The 21,129-nt window shown below is 42.0% G+C and overlaps 1 protein-coding gene across 8 annotated transcripts in view; it reads left to right on the top strand.

Annotated features, from left to right (window-relative positions):
- LOC147013237 (receptor-type tyrosine-protein phosphatase mu-like) overlaps window positions 1-15,420 on the top strand; it is a 363,240-nt gene extending 347,820 nt beyond the window's left edge. For all 8 annotated transcript variants that reach the window (XM_085854911.1, XM_085854910.1, XM_085854908.1 and 5 more), the window contains 2 exons: window positions 7,616-7,751; window positions 11,054-15,420. In XM_085854911.1, the coding sequence (XP_085711037.1) occupies window positions 7,616-7,751; window positions 11,054-11,107 (190 nt within the window). In that variant the 3' untranslated portion in view covers window positions 11,108-15,420. The remainder of the gene's footprint in view (window positions 1-7,615; window positions 7,752-11,053) is intronic.
- Window positions 15,421-21,129: the final 5,709 nt, after the last annotated feature.

The raw sequence follows: 21,129 nt of genomic DNA, 5'->3' as shown, positions 1-21,129 counted from the left end.
CGATTAATAAACCCAAGGACGGAAGATAATTGCTGGAGTTGTCGAAACAAGGTGCCCTGCCCAGGTTAGACGAGAAGTGACCTACATGTTTGAAACATTACAAAATCAAGCCGTTTGTAATTTGATTCCTCTCCAAACAACAAACGATGCAAGAGTCCACTCGGAAGTCCCAGTTCTTATTGGGATTCACTCCGATTCCCAAATACTGAATCCAGAATGAATGATCATAATGATGTACCATATTCTTGACATAGCGTTCATGGTGCCGAAGCAGTCTCTTCGCATGGGTTATGCTGGGTGGTTTGGTAACCCCAGATGGTTTGGTTGTGGTGGGAGGTTTGGTTATGGTGGGTGGTTTTCTTTTGTTGTGTGGTTTGCTTTTGTTGCGTGCTTTGGTTATGGTGGGTGGGTTAGTTAGGGTGAATGGTTTGGTGGTTTGGTTATGTTTGCTGGTTTGGTTATGTTTGGTGGTTTGGTTATGTTGGGTGGTTTGGTTATGTTGGGTAGTTTGGTTATGGTGCGTGGATTAGTTCGGGTGGGTGGTTTGGTTGCGGTGGGTGGGTTAGTTAGGGTGGATGGTTTGGTTATGTTTGGTGGTTTGGTTATGTTTGGTGGTTTAGTTATGTTTGGTGGTTTGGTTATGTTGGGTGGTTTGGTTATGTTGGGTAGTTTGGATATGGTGCGTGGATTAGTTCGGGTGGGTGGTTTGGTTACGGTGGGTGGTTTGATTATGGTGGATGGTTTGGTTATGTTGGGTGGTTTATTGTGGTGGATGGTTTAGTTATGTTGTGTGGTTTGGTTCTGTTGGGTGGGTTGGTTATGTTGGGTGGTTTGGTTATGTTGCATAGTTTGGTTGTATTTGGTGGGTTGGTTATGTTGGGTGGTTTGGTTATGTTGTGTGGGTTGGTAATGTGGGGTGGTTTGGTTATGTTGGGTGGTTTAGTTGTGGTGGATGGTTTAGTTATGTTGTGTCGTTTGGTTATCTTGGGTGGGTTGGTTTTGTTGGGTAGTTTGGATATGGTGCGTGGATTAGTTCGGGTGGGTGGTTTGGTTACGTTGGGTGGTTTGATTATGGTGGATGGTTTGGTTATGTTGGGTGGGTTGGTTATGTTGGGTGGTTTGGTTATGTTGCATAGTTTGGTTGTATTTGGTGGTTTGGTTATGTTGGGTGGGTTGGTTATGTTGGGTGGGTTGGTTATGTGGGGTGGTTTGGTTATGTTGTGTGGGTTGGTTATGTTGGGTGGTTTGGTTATGTTGCATAGTTTGGTTGTATTTGGTGCTTTGGTTATGTTGTGTGGTTTTGTTATGGTGGGTGGTTTGGTTGTGGTGGATGATTTGGTGATGTGGGGTGGTTTAGTTATATTGCGTGGGTTGGTTATGTTACGCAGGACCTCTGGTAGGTTGTACGTGTTGCTGTGTTTGAGCCTGGGGAGTAACTGCTGAAATCTATGTCCGGGTTCTTCCCGATATCTTTGTTCGTTGTTCCTTTCACATTTCTTTTTCTCATTAATATTTATTTATTTCACAATTCATTTTCTTTATTTATTGTAATTCTCGCTGTTTCTTCTCTTTTATCTCTCATACTCTCTATTCCTCTCTTTCATTATCTATCTCTCAGGAGAAGTGAATTATTGCAGAAATTTTTTCTGTAAGGCTCTCTTGGCTGCACCCGGGTGGGTTTGAGGGTATGGGAATAGTGACTGAAACCCAAATCCGATCCAGGTTCCTCCTGATGACTCCATCTTTGCTCTTTACTTCTTGGGGTTCCTTCTTGGTCTTCTGTTTCATTATGTTGGGTGGTTTTGGTTTGGTGTGTGTTTTGGTTATGCTGGGTGGTTTTGTTATGTTGGGTGGTTTAGTCATGTTGGGTGGTTTGGTAGTGGTGGATGGTTGAGTTGTAGTGGGTGGTTTAGTTATGTTTGGTGGTTTGGATATGTTGGGTGGTTTGGTTGTAGTGGATGGTTTGGTTGTGGTGGATAGTTTGGTTATGTTGGGTGGTTTGATTATGTATGGTGGTACTCCATTGCCTCCCAGCAGTCGGGCACAGCACGAATTTGTAATTTTTTTCAGGGGATTGCGGATAACTCGCATACTTTTTGTGAAGGACACCATGGGATCCTTTAACGTCCACCAACGAATGCTAGTGGAGAGGACACCTGGTTTAATGTCTATCCGAGGGACAGGACACACATCGATGGTTATGTTGGCCCTGCCTGAAAAATACCAGAATGATGGTTTATAGCTGTATCGAGATTCAAACCCAGGCAATAGCTAAGAAGGGAGTGTGCATGCAATTCTCTCAGCTGTCCTGCTGGTCAAATTCACATATTTTGGGATTAATATCATGTTTATACTCGTACTTAAATGAAGACTAAAAGATATAACCATTTCAAACCATGGTGGCCATCTTGGATATTTCCAAAGATAGCATCATCCAGCACCCTCAAATAGGTAGAAGGAGTTTATGTGTGGTATCTTTAGCTCTTTTAGGTGTGTGTGTATAACATATATATATATATATATATATATATATATATATATATATATATATATATATATATATATATATATATATATATATATATATATACAGGAAGAACCCTGGTGTTGGCACAGTGGTTAGGGCAGCGGCTTGGGATCCAAAAGGTCCTAAGTTCAAGCCCCGTTGGGCCACTGAATAAATACACCAGGGGGTTGACTCAGCCTGTCATCCTTCCGAGTTCAGCGAAATGAGTACCAGTGTACTGGGCCGGTGTATACCCCGGTTAAAATAGGTGTACCAGATCCCTGTGTCGCAAGAGGCGACCAGGGTTGCGTCAGGAAGGGCATCCGGTGTAAAACATGTGCCAAATCACGATGCGGATCATATGGATGATCCGCTGCGGCGACCCCTAACGGGAGCAGCCGAAAGAAGAAGAAGAAGATATATATATATATATATATATATATATATATATATATATATATATATATATATATATATATATATATATACAGGTAGTCGTCGACATACGACTGTTCGACTTTACGACCACTTTACGACCACGTAAAATGCCCCCCCCCCCCAAAAAAAATGTTTTTTCTTGGTTTTTTTGGTATGTAAAATATACGTTGTTCGACTTACGACCGATTGGTCGGAACCAATTGCAGTCGTAAGTAGTTGACTACCTGTACATATATACCAAAATAAGGCTCTTTCAACCCGATGAATGCATCATTGCATGATCAAGCGATGCACTTCACTTCCTGCCTGGATAGCTTCAGAAGTACACATTTGAGTCTGAAAAAAGACCGAGGATTTAAAGGTCACTAGACGACCTGTAAACCCATTGGGTTCCCGTTATGACAGCGGTTGATGAAAAAAATCATTTCGTGAAAAAAAAGATAGCTCCAGCGAACTATACCGTTGAGATTGTTTGCATTGATCAAATTCTCCCGAAGAGTACTTGACTGAATCGGGAATTGATTTTTTAATAATTTTTTTCATTGCCCGATTTGAACGAAACTTGATACTGCACACCGCAGGAGAACATTGAGGAAGGTGGCACTAAATTTTTGCACTATCGTGTACCGTTTTGGCTGTATTTTGGGAACATACATACATACATATATACATACATACATAGATACATACATAAAAACAAGATGAAAGTTTTAGTAATATATCGATAAGTAATGAACAGTGGAGTCACTGACTGGTTTTGCCTTTGTTTATAACTTCAGTCTTTAAAATCGACTCGAGTGTGCACTGCTGAAGCTATCCAGGCAGGAAACAAAGTGGCATGCATGGCGTTTAATGCTGTGATTTATTTATCGGGTTGGAAGGGTCTTGTTTTGGTTTATTGTTGCACATGACCACAACCCCACCTCCTGGTTGGTGTAACAGGAAAGCAGAGGTAATGTGCACGTGTGGCAGATGGACATTACTGCTCACAGATTGCACTTCTTCGGCTGCTATGAGATGCGAACTGTGCCTAACTGCTCTATCAAACTAGGAGGTGTAAAGTGTATATACATACATACACACACACACACACACACACACACACACACACACACACACATAGGTCATGGAGTACAGTAGTACTCCATATAGAGGGATGATACAGGAAAAAAAATGGCTGCCCATTCAAATGTGTACACAATAATATGCCTTGTCAACTACGAAAGAGTGAAGTTCTGAGCATTTAAAAGCCATACTTTTTATTCTTGAGTATTTTCTGAACTATCAAGATTTAAAAAGACACCAGAATACATCACTAAAGTACCACATCAACAGATCGCTAAATTGTCAATTTGTATTTCTTCTTTTTCCCCTCTAAAAACAATGTAAACCTGTAGCCTGGCCTCGCTCAATAACTGCTGAAGTCAGGAGGATGATTCCAACGTGAGGAAGTTACTTTGTCTCTGGGCTATTGCATGCAACCCAAAATTTAAAAACGTATCAAACATTAATCGTTTTATTAGGAAAATAAATGAAACGTAAATGTGGACTCAATCAAACCAGGCCAGGATTGTGGGGGTGGGGGGGGGGGGTTGGACAGTGAACAGAACCATTCCAAGAGCAATACTTATCCAAACCATCCCCCAGATCAACTGAAACAAGAATTAAAACAATTTAATAACATAGATGGATTTAATCCATACCAAAATAACAAAATATACATAAAACAAAAAGCATTTTATTACTTTTAAAAATTGCAGAAACAAGAAAAAAAAACATTTTAAAACAAAAAGAGTAATCAGAGATTACAGACCCTCACCAGGACTTATTTTGTGTGGTGTTTGTGTATTGGTGTGTTATGTAATTAATAAGAGACATAATTAGAACTGCCACTTTATAACTGCTGGCAGTGATGACTGGGTACCAAGACGTCCCACTTTGATGAAACCACGCTTTGATCGGACACCTGACGCTGACCCATGATGCCTTTTTATTATTATTCAATCGAATTCAGAATGGGATTAAAATAAATTCAATTCAGATCAAATGGAAGACCAAATAGGTACAGTCCTGCATTGGAGTAATCAGAGGAACCCGAACAAGCAAACAGCAAAGATGAAATCATCAGGAGGAACCTGGATAGGATTTACATTTCAGCCGCTACTCCACTAGCCTCAAACCCATCCAGGCACAGCTAAGTGAGCCTTATTTTTTTTTTTAACCCACATCAAATAATTAAATAATTCTGGCTGCCAGACCGTGTGTCCGATCAAGTTAAAATTTGAAATTGCTATTCCCCATCACAACTAGATCACAATTCTGAAGTTTTACTTCCATCGATGAGGTGGTTCCACAGAAAACATTATTTAATATTTTCTTAAATCAAAGATGGCTGCCAAACTATGTGACCAATCAATTATTCCTTCACAACCGAGTACACGCATGCCTTCGGGAACATTTCTGTGAAGATTCCCCTCGATCTGTTTTGCTGTTCTGGAGAAGAAGATTTTTTATATGTTTTATGGTAAATCAAATATGGCTGCCAATCCATGTGACCTATGACATCATATATATGAATATTTTGTTCCACATGGATAGGCGGTCATATGTGTAAAGTTTCACCTCGATCTGTTGAGCCATTTCAGAGAAGATTTTTGAAGATTATTGTTTTTTTTTGTTAAACATTATGGCTGCTAAATCACGTGACCAATGATGTCATCAAAAAATGTGTGGACCATTTTATCCCGAGATGACCCTCAACATTTTTCATACTGGTCAGATGTAGCATTCTGCATATACAATTATGACGTCATAACAAAGGCACCTATGGCGTCATTAAAAAAAATCACACATTCCCCCCATGAGGAGTACGTTTTCCTTGGTGCAGTTTCAGGTTTGTTTGTTTTTTCAATTTTTTTCCTTGGTGCAATTTCAGAGATACAGAGCTCCAAAGATTTTTCCATTTTTCCAACATGGCTGCCACACCACGTGACCGATGGCATCATAATTATCATTAAAACATTCCACATGAGTAGTCACACCAATGGAAGAAATTTTGTCTCAATCCGACAAGCAGTTGCAGAGAAAAACATAAAAGTTCTGTGTGGACAAACAAACAAACAGACAAACAAACGGACAAACAAACAAACAAACAGACAAACAAACGGACCCAAATGCAATACCCTCTCCTTCGGTGAGGGTAAAAATGTAAAATTTGGAGGGATGAAATCTCAAAAACAAACAAACAAGGTATGAATGACACCACATTATGACACCACAATACACCACCACAATCCTCTTCTGGTTTACCATCATGACATATTTTGACTAAGTTCCATCACTATACCACAACAAAAGTAAAATGGCAAAAGATATCGTGATGGTAATCCATAAGAGGATTGTAATGTTGTATTATGGCATCGTTTATGTGCTGTCATTCATACCTTGTTTGATTGTTACCTCCACCACCGAAGGTGAAGGAAGTTGTGTTTTCACCCCTTTCTGCTTTCTGTTTGTCTGTGTGATTGTTTGTGTACAGGCTGTCTCAAAATCTTGTGGACGGACAGTGTGTGACAAAGACGAACTCATTGGATTTAGGTGAAGATCTGGATCCGGATCCGACTACAATAATTTTTTTTAGTGATTCTTCACCATTGAGAGATAGGGCGAAACCGATATATAACACGATATCTCTAAAAGTTGGGGACAGATTCGGATGAAACTTGGTGGACGAGTTGGGTGTGTGACAATGAAGAATTCATTCGATTTTGGTGAAGATCCGGATCTGGATCTGGATATGAGAATCATTAAATTCTTGAAGTGATTCTTCACCATTGAGAGATAGGGCCAAAAACGATATAGTACTGTATAGCATGACATTTCAAAAATGTAATGATTGGGCCCGATATGTTCTTGTGGATCAGGCATTACATGGCGGAGGTACACGCTCTACCGATTACCCTTCTAGTTTTTTGTGATTTTCATCCCTCTCTGTTTTTACCTATTTTTTAATGTTTTTTTTACTTGTACATCCATATAAATCAGATAATATGCGACTCCAAACTGTGAGTGGTGAAAGCGCCGGAACTGAGTCCCATAAAGCTATTGCTGCACAATACCCAGAGTGATAAGTGCCACCTGCCATGCGGAACATTATCTCCCTCTTTAACGTGAATCAAACTATATTAATTCTTATATTATATAATATATATATATATATATATATATATATATATATATATATATATATATATATATATATATATATATATATATACATACACACACACACACACACACGGAGAAGGTTTTTGTGCCTGTTCCAAAGCTACTGCAAATAAAGTGTTTTGAATCACATATTTTGTAAAATTGGACAAATTATCTTTTTTTTTTTAAGAATATATCCTTCCTTCTAAAATTCCAATATTATCTATGGAAATGTTTATCCTTGTACGAGTTAAATTTCTGAAATAAGTTTGATATTAACAGCAGATTGTAAGGTGTTAAACTCGAGTAGATTGTCTTGGTGATTCTAGTTTGTATTCAAAATGTCTTGTTTTTTGTTTGTGTGATGCAATAATAACTCGACAGGTAACCATTAACGAAACAAATTACTTGTACAAGCCAACGACCTTTGTTCCTGATGTTTTTGTGTCCAATTTTCACGTTCAGAAATGGTTCTGCACGGACCGGGGTCTTCTGCGCCGTGACGAACACCTGTGAAATGATTCGACGACAGAGCATCGTCGATGTGTTTTACTCCGTAAAGACCCTTCGGAACAACAAACCAAACATGGTTGATACACTGGTAAGTATGAACCACAGCCTCCGTATCATTTTGATATTGTGAGCAATTTGATAGTACTTGTCATTATGGTGATCATTATGTACCGACCTTTTCATCTGCAATCATGTTCACTAAACTACCACAACCAGTAGTCTTGATGTAACTGATATATCAAGAATTTTAGGACTTGCAGGATGGGTCAGGGCTCTCTTAGCTCACTTTTGTGTAATTCAGTTGGACTTCCTTTTTCATTGGAACATCAGGCTACAAACCATCTTGGTGTTTCACTGGCAGGCCGTTGTACTATCGAGTTTGTAATTGTCTTGGCGGACGAACACTCAGCTGTTGTGACTGCTAGCATGTCTGCAATTTGTCGGTGTTTCATGATTTTGTGATTTCTTGAGAAAAGTGGAAGCCATCGATGATTAGCAGTGAACCTGAGGATGGTGTGAAATACATAAAAGTGAAAATTCAATGGGTAACAGAAGCTGAACATCTTGGATGATGCGGACGAACAATAATAATCGTGTGACTGTTGAGAATAATGAAAGCAACAGCAGAATGCAGATGGCTAAATAATATCTTGGAATCCAAAGAAGTCTTCCCTTTGAACAAGGATAATCAAGTTAAAGTGTGGGTGTGACGTGTGCACATGTGTGTACCTTGTTGGCAACAGGTATGAAGGAGGTTCTCGGCATGTTTGGAGGGCTAACGTAACCAACAGAGAAATGGGAAGGAGACGAGGAACTGATGAATACTTCAGTACCATCAGAAAAAGAAAATACTACTCACACTGTTTGGGGCACAATGCACACACAGCAAAATCCAACGCTTCATAGAAATGTTGAGATCGAGCTAAAAACGAAAACAGAGAGCAAAAGCAAGAATGGAAGATAGTATCGAACATCAATTCGGCCGCAGCAGGGAACAAGAGATTGATCACTGACCAACCAAGATGGGAAAGAATATGGAAAGATTTTCATCAGGATCCTTTTCCTTCTGACCTGGTAAAAAGCTTCGACTTCAACCTCTTGCTTGAACTTTGGGGAATCCGTTCATTGCTGAGTTCACAGCAAGAGTGTGTTATCGGTGAAGTGTTGGTGAATAAATCCAAAATGACAGTCTGTGATTAAGGACTTTGAGAAGAGAGAATACTTCAGGACTAAATAAGAAAATATCGATTCCATTATGTTGCTGTCAACGAGAAGGCTGTGTCCGAGTTGTAGTCAGATGGTGAATAACTGTCCATCGAGTGAAATCTCAACAAGGCGATCATTTTGATTGCACTCAATCTGATTATAAAATAAACTATTGTTATGGTCGTGGGGGTTGATGGAAGAATTTTATAGGGAATATAGCAATGTGTAGAATTGCTTGGTCCGTGGACGTGTCGGTGGCATCTCGATGTGATTAAGTCGGGAACCTGTGAGCTTAAGTGTTACGTGTCACCACACGAGGAGGTGGTGTCGTGTTAATTACCTATGGTTGAAGAATAAGCTCCCCCAATATGTAATTGCCCCCCCTGTGATTTTCCCCTATGTTTTATATTTCAAGATCGGCAATAAAGGTGGGGAATACATCTCAAAAGCCAGGTGTGCCGAGTGGGCGGAAGCCCCGCCTTCCCAGGTTTCATGTAAGCAGGCCACGCCCTGGAGGCAGAGGATATAGGCATGATCGAGAGGAAGGTTGGTTGCACATTGTGGGAGGAGGCTTCTTACTGTATAGGATGAGAGATCGGCAGAATGCACACACGAAGTCAGTGTGAGGAACGCACGAGGCAAAGTTGATCCGGAAGAGAATCGGAGTTGGGAGTTCAGGGCTTGCACATTTTTGAAGAGCCATGATCAGAGCAGAGGCATGAGGTGCATTGTTTGGAGAGGCAAGAAGGGAGTGTGAGTGCACGCCGAGGAGGACGACATGGCCATTAAATTAGTGTTGAGGCAATTTGGCTCGCGTGGTGAAGCAAGACGCTGGCCTTTGGCACTTGGTTGATTTGGGAGGACGATCGGAGCATATGAAGCCATGACACTGGGGTTATGAGCCTTAGTGTGGAGTGCCACTCGTGGATTTCCTGGCATACGTTTGTCATTTTGTGCGCGTCTGCACGTGCGAATTGAAGCACCTCCCTTCCAAGTTCCACAGGGATCAGCTCTGGGCCAAGCTAAGTACAAGAATAGTGGAAAGGAAGGGTTTTCTTTTTATTTTGTTTCCCCTTTGTCTGTATTTGAGTCTGTGTGAGAGGCGCCTCGATGGTAGGATTTATTTATTTCATATTATTATAATTTCCTTTTGAATTATCGTCCTTTGTAAATATTGGTTCACAAGTCAGTAACTTGGTTCACAAGTCAGTAAGTGACCACTATATTCGTTATGGGTGTGTGTCTGTCTGTCCCAAGCATAGCTCCGTGGGTTTTGATCCGATCTTGATAAAATTAGGGTGCGAGGTTTGTATCATGATCTAGTTGTGTTTTCCTGAAAATGGGCGTGCTGCGCCCATTATGGGTGGCGCCACGCCCAAAAAACATGTTTTTAGGGGGTATCCGGTTTCAAGTTACATCTTCTCCGATGGGGTTTGTCGTATCTGGCAGAGGTTTCGGTATTTGGTTAGCCCAATGGCACCTGCATAGCCCCACATAGCTCGATTTTTCATTTTAGTCCCAAGGTCAAGGTCACAAGGTCACGAACTTATAAAATGTCAAAAAAATCAATAAATTGGCCATCGAGCTACTAGGGTTTTCAACTGTTTCGAATGAAAGTTGGTATACAAGTAGTGCTCTTCGAGTACTACAACTTTCATCATTTACATTTTTCCCGATTCCCGCCAGTTTGCCCGTGACGTCCCCTCGAAGGTCAAAAAATAAAAAAGGCGAACCGTGTACATTGCTCGTGAACCATCGCCGTCTCCAGACTTGTTTGTCTTATTTTCATTAAATGTGTTCATTTTGAAGAAACTTTATTCTTGTATTTCTAGTGGGTTCGAGGATAAACCCCCTGTGCATCCGTTTCGTTCCCCATGCTCCTCCGCCCTCCACCATTGCGCTCTATGCCGTTCGAGCACGCGTTGAAATCTCCGAGGATCAACGTGTCCGCCTCCTATTAAGGAACCGCTTGACCGTCCAGGGAACTGGTGGTGTTAACCTCCGGTCATCACAATTTGGGTCGGGGGTTTAACCTGGGCCGGCCACCCCTGCGACACTTTATTTATTATAGTAACTCGAGGGTGATTTATTAAAATGTTATTTATGAGCCGTCGGCATTTTTATTTTTCCAAATGTTCTTTTCTCATGCCCATTTCCTCGTGTGCCCTCATACCATCCCGACAGTCACAGTACCAATTCTGCTACGACATAGCCCTGGAGTACGTCGACTCGGCTTGAGGGAGACTAACCGTTTTGTCCCGAAGGACGTTCGCTCGGCGACCGATTGTTAGTTTCTCTCATCACGCTTTGGCATCAGGTCTGCCATGTTGTGCTGTCGTGTCCTCTGCGCATGAACTGTTGAAGATTTGTGTATTTTTATAAACGATTTCTACACATGCTTTGTAGACAGACAAGTTTGACAGGTGGATTTTGAAGAGTATGGGGAGTGGGGAGGGTAAGGGTTGTACATAATGTTTTTTTTTTTTTTATAAAAGTGCTTCATGTTAAATACAAGTGCAAGTTTTTTTCCTAACTTGCTGTTTTCGAAAGTACTCAGTGTGAGATAAACTACTGACTCGTTCTCATTAACCGGTAAACCACGAGTGTGGGACCTTCATCTCATTCACGACCACAAACCAAAGACGGTATGTGTGTGTATATAGTGTACAGTCAGTTTACTTATTTATTTTCATGTGGCTTCACCATCATTTATAAATGACAATCACATCCCACCAAGGAAAGTGTGGAAGTGGGAAAGAGAGGTGGGAGGATAAGGGTGTCATATTTTGCATTGAACGCTTTGAGTTTGAAAATGTATATCAAAAGTATGGATCTAACTTTCTGGAGAATGTGATAAACAGAAGGGCCAAACATCATAAAGAGACAAGGACCTCAAAGTGATGGTGTTCATTTATATTTGGTAATCGGTTTGCAAAAGCAAGGAATGAGATTTATTTGTTGTTTGAAGTAAAATTCCAAATTGGTTTCATCACATGTTGGCTTATCTTAACATTAGCGTAAACATTCCAAACATTTTGGCATTCTCGGATTATTAGTGTAGCGGCCAATTTCCAAAATGCACCGAATTGCAATTTTTCTTGCACCTCCTTAGTAGAAAATATCTGATGCTTAGATTTGATTGAAATACATCTGAGAACCAAGGGAAACCATGTTGTGGAAGTTTTGGAGTGGTCATAATTGCTCTCTTTCTGAACAAACTCACCTACCCGAACATAAACTGTAAAAAAAGCTATTCATATGCAGATATGATGTTGAATAGGTACTAACCACTTATGAAAATTAACTAACTGAAAGTAATAAAGACCAAATCAAACAAAACTAGAACGGCACAAAATTAGAGAGCGCATACCACCCACCGCCAAGCTGAACAATTTACGATTTGTGTCCCACTCATAGGCCAGATCTGGATCCTGACCTGAACCAAACTCTAATCAGCTTGTTCTTGTCACCTACGCAACTCCTCCACAACTTTTTGAGATATCGTGCTGTATATCGTTTTGACACCATCTCTCAAGGGTGAAGAATCACTTTAAAAGTTCTTGTATCCAGATCTGGATCTTCACCAAAACAGAATCAATTTGTCCTTGTTACTCTAACCCAATCTGTCCACCAAGTTTCGTCCGAATCTGTCCACAACTTTTTGAAATATCGTGTTATATGTCGTTTTTGGCCCCATCTCTCAACGGTGAAGAATCGCTTCAAATTTTAGGATCCGAACCGGATCTTCACCAAAATCCAATCAATTCATCCTGATCACACACTCAACCCGTCCACTAAGTTTCGTCCGAATCTGTCCATAACTGTTTGAGATATCCTGCTCACAGACAGACAGACAGGGGTGAAAACATAACCTCCGTCCACCTTCAGTGGCGGAGATAATAAAATACAGGCTGTTCAACATCTATTTTCACAAAAGAACTACATTTTTTTAAAAATAGAAGCTTTGTAAAATATAATGATTAATTCATGAATTCTGTTTTATGCAGAATAGGTCTCACACAAGGAAACAGGGTAAGACTTCGAATGCATTATGAATTGACGGGTTGATGTCACAACTCACAACACTTGTTTTGAGTTATTTGTAGACAACGTCGGTTGCTGTTTTGTCAATGAGCAAGTCACGATAATTGTATCCCAAGTTCAATGACAACATGTGACTGATTTGTAAAACCTTTCCTTTGTTGTTTGTCAAGCGCATCAATGGCAGTCTTCATCAGTTCTATCCACATCTCATGATGAATATTGTACACACAAGTTCTTACAGAATGACAGCCATCCATAACGACTATTACTTTCTCATTCATCATCACTATCAGACGAATCTGAGACATTATCGGGATGCGTGTTGTCGTCATTTTCACAGTTCTCACACTTGTCGTCGTAATCACCTTCACAGGTACAAGCCGCTGTGCAGCATAGTCCTATATTTCTGCTGACATACCGCCTCATTGCACACTTCGATAACGTGCAGTTACATTTGGCAAGCTCTTCCATTTCTCTTGGAGCAGACTCCTGTGTCATCAGCACAGGCTCCACACCATCGTCTGTCAATGTCCAACCAAGTCCATCTGGAGTTGGAACATCCGGCTTTGCTGTCAATCACTGGTAGTTGACTCGCTGGCAGTGCTGAACGAGGCTATCCTGACATGGTGGCAATCTGTCATTTTTTTGAGGCTTCTTGCAAAACATTTTGTAACAGTTTGCTTGTCACAGATATTGCCTTTTGGCTGATCCAGGTGACATACAAAGGTTGTACAGATATCACCCAAGCTATCTGGAACTCTACTCAATTCCCCCATTTCTCCTCGCTGCTGAAAACTAATCCTTTACCTAATCCTTTACCTAATCCTTCCTTTAAAGGAGCTCCAGACCCCTTTTCTTCCCTATATAGTTAAAGTAACTGGTGCTGTCACATCTTGTCAGAGCATGGAACACTAACAGCAGACTACAGAACGGTCCTCCAAGACATTCCGCAATTGTGTGAATTGGGACATCACACATGCTTTTCTTTGTTCCTGTTTTGAACCAGATTTTGTCCAGGGCAATGTCTTGAAAGAAGTGCACTCCAAAAACGAAGGTTTCTTTATCCGGTGACCAGATGATGGCAGTTTTAGTGTCAAATCGTCCTGTGACATCACAGTCATGTAACCACAATCTTGTGTCTGCCTTATCCTGTGTGGAGTAGAAGTCAAAGAGTTCCACGTTGTCAGCACTTGTCACCATCATGACTTTTTGATGATTTTCAAATCCACCAGTTAATATATTGGTTCTCATTCAGCATAGCTTGAAAATAATAATAATAATAATGGTCACCACTCCGATGCAGAATACTGGAATGGCTTATTACCCCCAGTAAGCTAGTACTCATTTTGCCAACCTCAGAAGGATGACAGGCTGAGTCAACCCACCTGGTGTTATTTCAAAGGCACAACAGGGGCTCAAAGTCAGGACCTTAAGGTCTAAAGCAAGCCACTTTAACTGTTAAGCCAGCACCAGGCTATAGCTTGAAAGGCTTTCATCATTTCCAAAAAGGCAAAATTGTTTAAATTATCCTTGTTTTTTTTCGGATTTGACAGGAAAACCTTCAACCTGTTTGAAAAAGCTCGGTCTCTCAATTTGGTTCAGATGACTTCACAGTCACACGACGTCTTTTCCTGTTTGCATTTCCAGACTTTCTGGACTCCTTGCAATCGTATCTATCCGAAATCACTTGCACACATTCACCAATGAACCCACGCTTGATGAATTTAATGACTTCATCAACGAGTTGTGCCCAACCTTTATGTCTCCTCGTGTGAGGCTAATGGAAGAGCTCGGACACAGAATGGATCAGGATGCAACATAACAAAAGGAACAGGAGAGAGAGAGAGAGAAAAAGAGAAAGAGTGAGAGAGAGAGAGAGAGAGAGAGAGAGAGAGAGAGAGAGAGAGAGAGAGAGAGAGAGAGAGAGAGAGAGAGAGAGAGAGAACACCAACAGCAGAGTTGAAGGATAAATTAGAGGGAGAGTTGGACAAATAAGAGAAATGGAGAGGAAAGAGGGGAAGGGATGGGATGGAAAAGATGGATACAGAAGCAAACTCTCAGGAAGAAAAAACTGGAAATTTGGAAGGAGGTGGGCTTGGTAGAGTTAACGAGGGTAGAAAAAAAAGAGCATGATTTTGGATGGGGAATGATCTGAGATGGTGGAGAACAGCTGTCTTGAAGTCTTGGAGGGGAGAATGAGATTGAAGAGGATGTGGGGGTTGCTTACACAGTTGGGAAACGTTATAAAAGCATAAATCCTTTGTTTAACTTAGTGCATCTCAAAATCGACCAGCAGTAACTTACCACAACATGGATTATTTTTTAATGTAGCAAGACCTTGCTTTAACCATGATTGCGTTGGATATTTTCTACTCGGGGAGGGGGTGGGGGATGTGGGGGGTGCAACAGAACCCCGACATATGAAATTGGGTGCGAGACTATATCCTTCAAAGTCATAATTTGTGATTGATGTATCGTTGGTTCATCCAAACACTTTACTAATCAAAATATTTCTCTCAACTCTCCTCATCCGAGATTGTGAACTTTCCGGTGCAACTGTAACTGTTTTTTTTTTTTGTTTTTTCTCTCTCTCTCTCTCTCTTTCTCTTTCTCTTTCTTTCTCTTTCTCTTTCTCTTTCTCTTTCTCTTTCTCTTTCTCTTTCTCTTTCTTCTTCTTCTCTCTCTCCCCCCCTCTCTCTCTCTCCCCCCTCTCTCTCTCCCCCTCTCTCTCTCCCCCTCTCTCTCTATCTCCATAAAGAAAATCTTTAATAAAAGCACACTGTGGACTTTTACGTTTAATAAATCTGTGACTATATTCTAAGCCAAGTCCAGGTTTCAAGGCCATAACATGTATTATTTTTCCAACGGTAAGACTCGAGGAGTTTGTCCACCAGGACACATCAGTAAAAATATGACCGCACGTCCTGCAGCTCACCTGGATCAGGAGCAACAGTCACTCAAACCCCCCACAGAACCCCTTAGACCCTGATTTTTGTTTTTTTAATGCCATGAACAAACTTTGGTTTATCACGGTGGGGGGGGGGGTGAAGGCTGGGGTCAAGTTTCATTGAAATTGTGTGTGTAATTTTTGGAGGCTAAAACTCCCTGTAGACCCCTCGAGACCCTAATGTTTTTTATGCCTTGAACAAACTTTGGTACATCACAGGGGATGAAGGTTGTGGTCAAGTTTCATCGAAATTGTGTGTGTAGCTTTGGAGAAGAGAGCAAATACCTATTTTGGGGGGGTCAAAACCCTACCCTACCCCCACCCCCGTAGACCCCCTTAATGAGCGCAGATTTTGATGCGGTCACTACACCTTCGTTAGGCATCAGATATGAAGCTTGTGACCAAGTTTCATCAAAATCATCTGTTTGGTTCAAGCGATAATGACTGAAGTGTTTACTGACTGACTCTTCATTCCTATTCTGTTGCCTGAATGAGTTTTGACAATGCAACCAGGAAGTGCATCGCAGTGAGGCTTATAATGTACTTTGTGTCCCACATGGAACGAACCAGTACCTCCTCCTGGAGCAAGTTTCAGAGGGAATGCAATGAGAATAAAGAGAAAAGGCTCATCTTGAAAATACTGAATTCAGCTGCTGATTCTCCGCAGAATCTTTGTGGAATAAGCTTTAGCGGCTTGTTTAAACAAGGCCGTCCTTTCTCCATCAGATCTTCCTCACAATCCAGTGTGTGTGGATTCATGATTCGTGCGACCCTTCCATCATAAAGGTATCGTTTTCTGACCAGTGATATCTTGCAGCCAAACTTGTGAGATCATCACACAAAGAAATGTAACGAGTTGGACAAATGTGTGTACAAAGGATACACTCACTGATAAGTCGTGCAGAAAAAAAAAGCTTGTCCATCAGTGCTCAATAGCAGGAGAAACACAACAAACAAACCTCCACAAGGTCCAGAGGATGAAAGGTGATAAGCGTGGCAGGTGTGCAAGGAAAAACCTGACTTTGTGATCACACTTCATAAACAGCCTCAGTGTGATGTGACTCGTTTTGGTTTCAGTCCATGGGTCTCGCACTCATCACGTTCGGAATTTGTATGCAAAGCATTACATCTCAGCAGCTTGGCACTTCCACAACCCGTTTTGGTCCATCGTGGTTAAGACCTACCTTATAGGCACAAACCCCATAGGCAATGCCTCAATGTGGCACAGAGGGGGCATTAGGAGAGACATCGCTCAAAGGCAAATTCCAGATAGTTTAGTAAACAGTTTCCATTCCAGAAATTGTATCGTTACCCTGACACCAGCTTGTCTTGCTTATTCTAACCAAGCAAGGTTAGTGCTATGCATCCTAATTCCTCAGCTGTTGTTGTCTCGCTGCTGCCACGGGAATTTTGTGTATGGGGTGAGAAGCAAGGAGAACATCCTTGGGTCCTTGTTCAACAGAAAATGCTTTACAATTTAACATTTATTTTTACAACGGGAACAAATACTCGCAGTCTTTACAAAATGTGATTGGTTACCCCATCAAAAAAAAACAGATTTGAAAGGTCCCCTTGAGAAACAATCAGGTCTTATGAGTTGCATAAAACCCCAAAAGAGTTTAATAAACAGGTTAAAGAATAGCAAAAATAAAGAGAGTTAAACCTTAAACTCCAAAATCTGCAATGGCAACATCTCCTTTTTTTTGCATACGGCAGCATGGCTGCCAGGCAGTGATCATTTTGTTGGGGCACAACTATGCTGCAAATGCTGTGCCCCTCTACCAGTACACTGGTAGTCATTTTGCCAATCTTGGAAGGATGACAGGCTGAGTCAACCTCACCTGATGTTAATTCAGCAGCCAACAGGCCTTGAACTCAGGACCGTAAGACCCTGAGCTAGTCAACCTAACCACTAAGCCGACACCAAGTTTATGCAAACATCTGAACCTTTATATCGGTCCACAAACAAACAAACCCCCAGGGTTGCAAAACGATGAAAGAATCACCCTGGTAGTAAATATTGTGACACGTGTAAAATTCAGGAAAGCTTCAACAGACCTTAAAGTCTCATACTATGCATGATTTGAGAAATATCTATTAGTGTTTGATTTCGATACACCCCTGAACTGCTGGATGGAATGAGCTGAAAACTGCTGGTTGGAGTCAGACGGTCGGTTTTAGGTGGTTGAAAAATCTCTGGCATAGGTCGATGACTCCAATCCTCTTGGTATGTAAACACAGATGTTCACTCCATCGACAGAGCAACATTGTGAAACAAAGGCGTTCAATCTAACACGTGTGTATCGTATAGTGCACCTGGTGGAATCTGGTATTGCAAGTTGTAAAATACCTTGGAGACATCATAAAATTGGGGGAATTAATCCATCTGTACGGACAGGTTCTTTGCCAGTAAATAAACAAAAAAAAATAAATACCGATACCTCATCCTCGATAGATAAAGTGGTGAGAGAGAGCAAACTCCTTTTCCTACAGCAATTTCTTGCATACTTATTCAAACTCTTACCGGGTGCCATGCCCATGGATGTCACACCCACGGATGACACGCCCACGGATGCCATGCCCACGGATGCCTCGCCTATGGATGACACGCCCACGGATGCCACGCCCATGGATGACACAACCACGGATGACACACCCACGGATGCCACGCCTATGGATGCCACGCCCATGGATGCCACGCCCATGGATGACGCCCACGGATGCCACGCCCATGGATGACATACCCACGGATGACACGCCCGTGGATGACTCGCCCACGCATGCCACGCCAGTGGATGACACGCCCACAGATGCCACGCCCATCGATGCAACGCCAGTGGATGACACGCCCACAGATGACATGCCCATGGATGACACACCCACAGATGACACACCCACGGGTGCCACGGCCATGGATGACACGCCCACGGATGCTATGCCCGTGGATGACACCCACAGGTGCCTCGCTCATGGGTGACATGCCCACGAGTGCCACGCCCATGGGTGACACCCACAGTGTGTGGCAGACTGCAGGCACCTCAAGGACTTGGAATTTACAAATTGAATTGGTGATCGGACAACTTCTTAGCAAGTGATATTTCTGCACGTTCTCAGAGTCAAATGATTAATGAGTGTTTCACCCTTGTACACGAGAGGCACAGCATGGTGCGACATCAGAATTCAGGACATGATGTACAAGGTGTGTACATGTGATGCTTTTGAAACCGCATGCTGTCCTCAGAACAGCATCTTACCCAGTATGCTTTTCGACGCACTATCACTCTCCTCACGATGTTCACCGGTGTGGTGCTCCTTCTTCTTCTTACACAAACTCATTCAAAAAATAAGGTTGAAAAAAATTCTTGGCATTTACAACTCAGGTCAATAGCCTTAACCGTATGGTGCCAGCGGTTGGCTCGCACGAAACGTAGGATGTACAGTGAAAGGTAGTGCGTCCTCACGTGATGATCATCACTAGATAAAGCCTGGTGTGAGCTTTACGGTTAGGTGGATGGTTTAAGATGTTTGGGTTCAAGCCCCTGTTCTGTCCGTTGAATTAACACCAGGTGGGTTGACGCAGCCTGTCATCCTCTGAAGTTGGCAAAATGAATACCAGCTTACTGGTAATAGGGGCACTGCATCAGCAGCACAGCCGCACCCCGAGAAAATGATTCGGCCAAGCAGTCAAAAGCTGCACACAAATAAATTTTAACAACCACAAGGTATTTACTTGTGCTTTGCCTTTGTCACGGTGAGAAATGGTTGAGATTGTCAGAAAACAACCATTACAAATTAAAGAGATGGACACTCACCATCGTTCAATTATATTCAGCTCAGAGATGTGAAGATACAGCTTTGCAGGAATTAATCAATGCCTGGTGACTGAGTGAGGAAAGCGGTGGAGGTGTAGAAAAGCCAAAAGTTATTTCGTAGATATTGATTGGTTGAATGATGGAAGGTGAAATTTTGTGTGAGTAAAATAATATCTATTATAATAGTGTGCACAGTCCTATCAAGCTTGGTCGTCATTCATCTGCATCAGGTCTCTTTATGCAAGTCTAGTAGGGGTGGCTCAGGGGGTTTAGGGGTGGGGAAAGTGGTATGGTGGAAGCTTTGAGTGGGGTTCGGGACGATATCAGGTAAGGGTGTAGCAAGGTAGAGTCGCAGGTCGGGATGAGGTTTATGGTGGGGATTGGGTTGGTGAGAAAGGTGCGACTGAGACTAAGGGTGGGATAGAGGTAGGGTAGGGGTGCATGATGTGAGGATGAGGATGATGGGTCGGAGTGGGAGTTGGGCAATGGGTTTGGAGTGAGGTTGTGGTTTGGTGGTGTCTTGGAGATAGTCTGGTATCTGAAAAATAATGGGTCTTTATCCGTCCCAGGTTCCTTCGATCTCTGTCCATGTCGAGTCCGTGACCCACCATCAGTTCCATAGACATCCAGCTAGCGCACAAGTTGCTCTCATGTCTACTCCTTTCTTTCCACCTGTGAACTCATCGTGCTGTTCTACTCTTTGGTCACGGGTTGGCAAAAAACCACCTGCAATCGAGGGGTACAGGATATGGAAGATAAACAAACAAGCAGTCATAGACTGGTACTTACGAAATCGTCAACTTGACCTCTGACCTTGTCTAATAAAAGCTGTCTCTCGAGAGAAGGTAGCGACGCAAACCAGAAGTTTCTACGATGATTCTGTACCAAACCATCAACAATAGAATGTTTGACCTCACCGTGACCTTGACCTTTGACCGATTTTGACCAAAATCTAATCAGCCCTAGCCATCACCCTCCTGAATCACGTGGTGTAATTTGACATTGGTAGCTTCCTCCGTTCTCGTTATCGTGCCTACAAACAAACACACAAACTCACACACAAACTTTAAAGGTTATGCAAAGGTCAAATTTTTCAGCTAATAACCCGTCACCCGTACCACATCATGTTGATCATTTCTATAACTTGGTCAAACATTATCACATTGTTTATCCTTAACTTCCGAAACAATCTACATCGTCAAATACCGCTCGTGAACCATCGTCGTCTTCAGACTTGTTTGTTTTACTTCAATATTCTGTTAATGCCGCACGATCCATGTCCACAAAGTAAATTTCGAGGTCGGGAGAGAAAACAAAATGAAGATTGGCAGAAAAATGGCACAAAGGAGGCTACAAAGGTGGAGAGATGAAAGTCAAAAGTGATAGAAATAGAGAGAACGAGAAGGGAACTCGGTAGAGCGCATACCTCCACCACGTAATGCCTGATCCACGACAAC

This window comes from Eptatretus burgeri, chromosome 14 (genome assembly GCF_056783735.1).
Source record: "Eptatretus burgeri isolate ZD-2024b chromosome 14, Ebu_testis_v1, whole genome shotgun sequence".
NCBI classification, from domain to species: Eukaryota; Metazoa; Chordata; class Myxini; order Myxiniformes; family Myxinidae; genus Eptatretus; species Eptatretus burgeri.
The sequence above is the reverse complement of the archived record's forward strand: the minus strand, read 5'-3'. Positions and strand labels throughout refer to the sequence as shown.